General features: G+C 44.2%; 1 protein-coding gene and 2 non-coding genes across 3 annotated transcripts; 1 reads left to right on the plus strand and 2 right to left on the minus strand.

Annotated features, from left to right (window-relative positions):
- The first annotated feature begins 4,999 nt into the window (after positions 1-4,999).
- Positions 5,000-6,194, plus strand: LOC6524794 (metaxin-2). Its single transcript, XM_002100602.3, has one exon. The coding sequence runs from the start codon at positions 5,157-5,159 to the stop codon at positions 6,018-6,020; it is 864 nt and encodes a 287-aa protein (XP_002100638.3). The 5' UTR covers positions 5,000-5,156; the 3' UTR covers positions 6,021-6,194.
- Positions 6,195-7,395: 1,201 nt separating this feature from the next.
- Trnaa-cgc lies at positions 7,396-7,467 on the minus strand. Its single transcript has one exon. It is a non-coding gene; the product is annotated as a tRNA-Ala (tRNA).
- Positions 7,468-7,656: 189 nt separating this feature from the next.
- On the minus strand, positions 7,657-7,728 carry Trnaa-cgc. Its single transcript has one exon. It is a non-coding gene; the product is annotated as a tRNA-Ala (tRNA).
- Between the last annotated feature and the right edge of the window lie 299 nt (positions 7,729-8,027).

Raw genomic sequence — 8,027 nt, forward strand, 5'->3', positions numbered from 1 at the left:
CCACACTTTTCACACAGTTTTTCCAACGCATTTTCCCCGCTCTTCACCGCTGAAGCGCTTAACTGGCTCCACCTGGCGGCGAGTCAGCGAAAATGTTCATGTTTAGTTTTTTGCCATCGCGCCATTAATTTTCAATTAACACTATGCCAGAAGCAGACGGCGCGGACAACGACAATGATTATGGCAAATGGCTGGCGGATTAAGAGTGGTGGTGGGCAAGTGGTGCTCCTTTGGAAGTGGAGGCGGCACCGTCTGGGTCACCGTTAGTCAATGCCACAATGCCCCCCAATCAGGGCGTAAATATGGGTCCAAGTGCCAAGCTGCCGAGGACGGCGTGTCAAAATGATAGCCTGGAAAATGAAGTACCGTGAAGGATACCTTCTTGAATTGGAAATAAGTTGAACTTTATTTCAGTTATTAAAAGATATGGGAATATGGTTTTTGCCAGATGGAAGTAGTATTATATTATAATATTTCATAATTAAATATTTTATTGACTTGCAGGATTGCAGAATAAATCCTATAGATTTTGATACTTTTACTAAATAAACTATTTTAAAAACCAATTTATGTATCTGCATGTTCCATGCCCTTTTCAAACTCACGTTATTTCTTATTTATTGCCTCGTTCGTGCTCTCATTGGCACCCAACTTAACCTGGGCCAACCCAAGTGGTCCTCCCCCAATCCCCAATCCCCAACTAAGCCGAAACCATAAGCAGCCCCATCTCCCTTGTCCACCTGTAGTTCATTTCATTTACCGCTTGTTCCTAACAAAGTTCAATCCTTTGTTGTTAACCCCCCCCCCACCTGTCGTTTGTGCTTACGCCATTAACTTAAAGTGCCATTGCCCCGAGATCGCTGGTGGAGAAGGAGAAACAAGGAGCAGCTGGAGAAGCATCAGAGCATCAGAACATCTGGCCATCTGCGTAGTCTGGGAGCACTTAACTTAAGCGCTCTAATTGTATTAAAAGCGTGTCCTTTCCCGCCTACGGCTGACCCTTACCCTCCCCCCTATATATATCTCTATATCCCGCCATATCCTTAACCGTTTTTCCTTCTGAGCGGACAGAGCAACGCCACATAGTTGACGTTGACGTAATGTCTCGTTTCGTCTCGTCTCGTCTCGATTCGTTTCGTTTCGCTTTTCGTTTTTGGCCTGGCCAGCATCTCGTTTTGGCCCGGCTAATTCGGCTAAGTGATTTTCATGAGTGCGTGCCAGGGCTACAAGGCCGGTATTATCTGACTTAGGGATTAATTAGGGTCAGACGAAGGGGGTTCTCTATGCCTCGCCGGCATTGCAATTAGTTCCGATTAACCCGAACATGGCGAAAACTTATTTGTGGAGCTGCATGCGTTTGCAGTGAAGCACAGAAAACAGTGATAGAGTCTTACATACATATATTATTGCAATAGGTACATAATTCGTTATTGACATTTACCCGTAATGCTACTCTTTAATTTTTAACGTTCCTGCTCAAATCGCTGACCAATTTCGACGACTTTTCTCGCCGTGTACCCTCCGTTTGTGGTTTTGTTATAACCTTTCCATGCGAAATGCGCTTCGACTCACTTTTTGGCCCACTTTGCCAGCTTCTTCCCGACCGCTCCTCCATCCTCCATCCTCCATCCTCCAGTTTGTGCTTATTTTTGGCTTGGAAACGCGAATAACTTGCAATTTCTGGCCGGGGTCTGCCACACACCATACCACACACACAGAACACACACCGCAACGTAGACATTTCATGGCTTTCGCCTGGCTGGAATCCGGGTAAATGTTAATTAAGCATCATTTACGCATTCAGGTCGCCATAATTTGCAGCGACAATGACACTGACAGCGCCACAATGTTGCGACAACTTTGACAAGCCCGCCAGCCAGGACACAGAAACGATGTCCTGGAGACACGGAGACACAGCGCCCGACCCTTTACCCCATTTACCACACTGCCACTCGGCACGCAGTCAAATTTAATGTAACATAAAAGGTTTTCCATTTCATTCACCATCCTACTTAATGTATATCTGGGACGTAATGGTTCCATTAGGACAACCGCAAACGTTCCAGGACATTGCAGTTGACATTTGTCTGTAGGTCTTGGGAAAAAAGAAATCGTTCAATAAGCAGATATCTGAAGGAAACAACTCAGTTGGGAGATAGATTGTTTGGACTACGTGGCGTATAATTAATGTTTAAAGCGGCGTGAAGCGGCATTACGCATACGCAGTGTATACCATGTCCAAGATAAGTAAGCGAACTAAACTTGAATATTATGTTATATTTGGCGTTGCCTATGGATATTTTTGCCAATTTATTATTGAAGCAAGCTGGGTACCTCTGTTTCGTAGTGGTAATATATATCCAAATATCAGTATTTTGATCAGAACATTCGAAATATTGGTCCATATATGGAATGGTATACCTCGTTGTTCCGGTGCCACACCATCTGCACTTGGTGCTCCAGTGTCCAAATGTCCAAATGTCCAATGGCCGCTTATCTGTCCCAGACAATGGACAATGTGGCCGTGGATTAGCTCAGCCAAACGGTTATTTAGCGGCATCCAGAGCGAGGATTGTCTTCCCCAACCATCGCCTTCTTTCAAGAACTCCGCCGAATTGTGGCCACAAAGCGGCCGGTGAAGTGCGCCCAACAGCTGGCCAACAAAATTTCGCAATGGCCAACAATACATCCAGCAATCTCCAACAATGCCAACGTCCAACCTCCAACGACCAACACAAAAAGCAACAAATCGCCAACTGTAGAAACAAAATAATAATAAAGACAAGCAGCAACGTGGAATGGAGGAACACAATACCGAAATAGCAAATAAAATTGCACAGCAAGGATAAAAATGAAACGAGTGCAGGAGTCGAAGAAGAAGACAAGGACGGAGTCATGGAGTCCTGCGAAAGAATTACAGGGTATCGCTGATAAAGTAAGAGGCCAAGCTAGGATCGCAAGTCGCGCACACATATCTCACACCAAATGCAAATAAAACGACGCCTTGGAATTGAAATAGAAATAGAAAATTGCCAAACAAAAATGGCAGCATAAACTTTTGCTGTTTGCCACTTCCGTACGTCATTCGTTCTCCTTTCACCTCCTTTCTCCGTAGGTCGTAACTCACACACAAACACACAGACACACAAAATAAGAAAGGAGAAAGCGAATAAGACACAGTGGCACATATACGCACAAAAGTCTGCTGCTTGTCGACATTTTGGTAATAAATTGAGTTTTATGGCAGTCATATTATTCTTTATTAGTGGGTAAGAATTGTTGCCTTTTGTTGGCTTTTGTTGCCGAAACGATGTCTCAACCAGGCCAACATCCTTGCCATCCTTGCCATCCCGAGCATCCTTGCCATCCCGAGCATCCTAAGCATCTCGAGCATCCTGAATACTGAGTCCTGAATCCCTAACCCGGAATGGCTAGATGCTACTTGTTCGATACCGAAGTGGCTGCTCTGTGTGGCTTAATTAATTTGGCTGCGTTTTGGGACTAGGTTGTCAATGGATTGGATGGAATTCCCAGAAGCCCTCGACCGAATCAATCAACGACATTGCCTCGTCCCTCGTATATTTACTCTTACTTTTCCCAACAACGCTGGTTGCCTCGCTGGCTGGCTGGCTGGTAAATCAAAAACTCTCATCCAAATTTGGCGTTAAATTAGTCTCGGCTTTCGAACTCCGCGGGCATACTAATCAGCTCCAAGGCGTCCGCTCCAAATGGTCTAATCCGTCAATCGAAACTCGCATTTTCACAGCTGTCAAGGCAAGCCAGATAGGTTTTATGATAATTAACATTGCCCAGAGAAGCACAACGTAATACTTTATAACAAACTGTATAAACTATAAAGCAAATCAATTCTAGGGTTAAGAAAAATATAGTTCTTTCAAATAGAACATTATGTGTACTTTGGAAATGTATATCTACTATTCAAATTATTATTTTAAAAATATGTTTATTTCTGAATTTGTATACAGTTCTCATTGTTCGAGTGTAACCTTTGATTTAGCACGCAATTTCCAGTTTCTCTCCGTGTAGCAGCGTATCATCAAGGCCATTCAATTAGCAATCATGGAGAGCCCGTCAGCTTCTCGTACCTGATGATCCATGAAACGTTCAAATAGAGCGCCCAAAAACTTTTGCCTCATTTCCGGAAGCACTCGAGTCCTGGATCAGAGAAGCCACAAAACTGTGCATAATGCTCCGCCCGAGTAATTTATCATCCTCAGTTCCAGTTCCACTTCCAGTTCCCGCGAGGCTGTCGGCCAAAACCAGCGGGTGGTAGTAGAAAAAATTGTTGGGTAGGCGAGTGGGCCAAAAACCTTTTTTTGGGGGGGGGGGCCAAATGGAATGTTGGGCGGTGGCCGATGATTAATTGCTTGAATGTCCAGTCGAGCAGAAAATTCACAAAACATTTCCATCATCAAAGCACAACTGATTTTTCTGTGGAAAAGTGAATCCTGTCAACGATGAAACGAAGCCAGAGTCAGACAGCTCTTCAAGTCCAATGCAGGAATATTGCTCGCTGTCTCAGTTTGATTTCAAGTTATTTGGCTAATTGCGAACATAGTTTATTTGCCTTCAAATACATTCGTTGCTAATTGCACATTTCAAATTTCAAATTTCAAATTTCAAATTCAAATTTCAATTCCTTTCATTGCAGACTAATTAAATACTTAATTGCCATATATTTGGTTTCACTTAACAACTTGCCTGTACGCAAACGAACAAATCTCAAAGTAAACAAGTTAAAGGGGTTATTCCGGAATTGCTCACTTCAGACACTTATTATTGCGCAAAATGACAAAATTGTGAATAAATCAGCGGGTAAAATCTGAGGTCAACTGCATCTTTTTTTGTTTGTGCTTTTAATTATAATTAGGTTACAAGTTAAATATTTAAGTTGAACATGCAATGCTAGTTTTTCATTTGAATGGTGGAGGGCTTTGCATTTTAGGTCCTTTCTTCCTTATCTTACTTTTAGTTGTCACACATTTTAGATAATATACATATACATAGCAGTAATGTAATCAATAGTTGTCAAGAGTTGAATATATTTATTTATTTATAAATCCACCACTGCCACATTTGCCACCCAACTATTCTAAAAGCAGAAACTCGTTGTCAAAATTTTCGGCACATTGATCATGGATTTGGAGCAAAACCTGACCGCCGCCATGATGCAATCGTCCACGGAGGCGGGCAAGTCGGAGGAGGCGTGGCCGGCGGACGCCCACCTGCATCATCCGGCGGAGGACAATCAGCTCCTGTTGCCGGAACACTCCAGCTGCCTGGCGGTGAAGACCTATCTGCGCATGTGCAATCTGCCATTCACGGAGCAGATCAGCGACAATGCGGAGTTTATGTCACCTGGTGGTCGGTTGACCCACCTGCCGCTGCTCCGTTTGGGTCCGGTCAAGACTTTTGCCGAATTCGAACCAATTGTGGCCCAGGTGGAGGTCATGCAAGGAAGCAATGCGCTGGGCAGTTGGATGTCCGAGGATCAGCGCGATGACATCCGCTGTCTGGTGAACTATGTGGAAAATGTCTTCACCCTGGCGGAGATCCACATGAGCTATGTGGACGAGGGAAACTACCAACTGTACACGGCCGCCCGCAGTGCAGCGGCTCATCCGTGGCCATTGAGTGCGATTCGTCGGTTTGCCAAGCGAAAGGATGCACAGAGGATTCTGAAGGTGTACCAGTGGCAGGATCTGGATAACGATCAGGTGATCCAAGAGGTGGGCATCTGTGCCGAGGCATTGATCGCTGAACTGGAGGAGCACCATGAGAAGGGCTATCTCGGCGGATCACGGCCATGCGAACTGGACGCCCTGGTCTTTGGCCATGTGGCAGCCATAATGAGCACCAAACTTCCCAACATGGAACTGGCCGAGGTACTGGCCACCTATCCACGTCTCTTGGCCCACTGTCGCCGCATCGATGAGAGCCTTTTCGATGGCAAACTCCTGACCAGCGTGCTGGAGGAGCAGGAGGAGGAGCCGGAGTAGCAAAAATAAAATAAAGGAAAGGAAAGGAAAGGAGGGATAGGAAGCGAAAGGACAGGAGTCGGAATCCCTCTGCCCCGGAACAAAGGATTCTTATTGTTTTTTTATTTGGCCAGGGTCGGGAAGGCAATCAAAAATATGCAAAGCATTTACAATAAAAACGGCAGACAAGTCGGAGGAGTGGGTTTGGCATGGGAAGTGGCACGGGGAAACTGGAGGCAGAGTTAAGCCAGCGCACAATGCCATAAAATACAGCAACAGACAAGGCGAACACTAAAGAAATTTCCACCTCAAATCGAGACAATCAAATAAAGTGAAAAATCCTAATACAAAATTGTTGATGTAACAGTTGAATTTCGAAATTGCATAACTAAATGTTTCTTGCATAACTTGAAAATAATGTAAATATAAAATCCATACTAACAAGTTAGAGAAAAATTACATTTTGTAATAATAATTTTATTTTGAGTGTAGTAGGCAGTAGATTCGGCGCGGGCTGGCATTCAATTTAAGTTCGCCCTCGACTTGTAGGTTCGATTTTATGACTGGCCCAAAGTCACCAATCTCAATGCAGAGTTCCCTGGGCGTAGAGTTTATGGGTCTGCGGATACGGGACTCCAGTACTCCGGCTAACCCGTCTGACATGGCCGCATCGTTCGGACAATCAGGGAACCATCATCGACATCGACATCGACATCGACATGGACGGGTCCGCTGTCAGCCAGCTTCCCAAGTTATCCTACCATTTTGCCGCTCCCCCCTTTTGTGCTTTGCAATCAGAAACTCATCATGGCCTATTGATGATTTTTTCCGTTCTTCTTTTTTGTTTGTGTTTTTGTGTTTTGGCCTTTTCTACGACTCCCAGAGGATAATCTTCGCTGGCCTTGATAGCTGTCCCTGGACTTGGTAATTTATTGGAATTTGCCAAAAGGATTAAGTACGCCAATAAGCGTTGCTCAACGTCAATGAGCGCGTGAGCTCCATCTCAACTCCCCAACTCCTTCATTTCGAAACTCGTTTTCGTTCTGCCGCCATCGGAATGGGAAGCATCAGACATCGGACATCAGACGGCATCGTCATTATCGTTGCTGCCGGCCATTTTCAGCCCTTTCGTCTGTTTCCGCTTCCGCCCGACTTTCGGTTTGGTGTGTTAGTGTTAGTGTTAGTGTTAGTGTTAGTGTTAGTGCGTGTGGGCTGCACACTTAGCTGCCAGAAAACCGATAAACGTGACCCCTGTCGAATGCCAACCTGATTTGTGTGGATTAACATTTCAATTTCAACACGTGCGCGCTGGTGAACATCACTTTATCATTTGTTTATATATATATTTTACAAAAAAGACTTCGACTAATATATAAAATAAGTAATTTTCCAAAACTGGAGACGCCGGGAATTGAACCCGAGACCTCTCACATGCGAAGCGAGCGCTCTACCGCTGAGCTACGTCCCCTCTTACGTAATTGGACTAATTAATGACTTCACCTAAGCTAATATTAATATGCTAGAAAATAAAATAAAAAAAAGAAATTGGTTAAGAGTAGAGTCTCACTCTTTTAACAAACGGACAGATCCTGATGAAGATTTTATATTATTTAGGGAACTTAGCTAACAAATAATGTTGGTTTCAAAAAATGTAGAATGGAGACGCCGGGACTTGAACCCGAGACCTCTCACATGCGAAGCGAGCGCTCTACCGCTGAGCTACGTCCCCTTCTCTTATCTTGATTTGCATAATGATTTATTTTTAGTGAACAGGACTTTTTGTACTAATGTACTAATCACTAGCCGAGTCGATTTGGCCATGTGTGTCCGTCCGTGCGTCAACCTGTCCGTATAAACGGTGTGATCTCCGGAACTATAAAAGCTAGAAAGTTGAAACGAAGCATTAGGAATTTCAAAATTTCTTACTGAGTAACTGGTATCTGATAGTAGAGAACTCGACTACAGCGTGTTCTCTTATTAACTTTTCAGTGTACATAAGTTCTTAGTGATTTCATTCTAATCACCGGA

This window comes from Drosophila yakuba, chromosome X, assembly GCF_016746365.2.
Source record: "Drosophila yakuba strain Tai18E2 chromosome X, Prin_Dyak_Tai18E2_2.1, whole genome shotgun sequence".
In the NCBI taxonomy this organism is placed as follows: Eukaryota; Metazoa; Arthropoda; class Insecta; order Diptera; family Drosophilidae; genus Drosophila; species Drosophila yakuba.

Excerpts from the sequence above, each read along its gene's own strand:
- LOC6524794 (XM_002100602.3), top strand. The coding sequence starts at position 5,157 with ATGGATTTGGAGCAAAACCTGACCGCCGCCATGATGCAATCGTCCACG.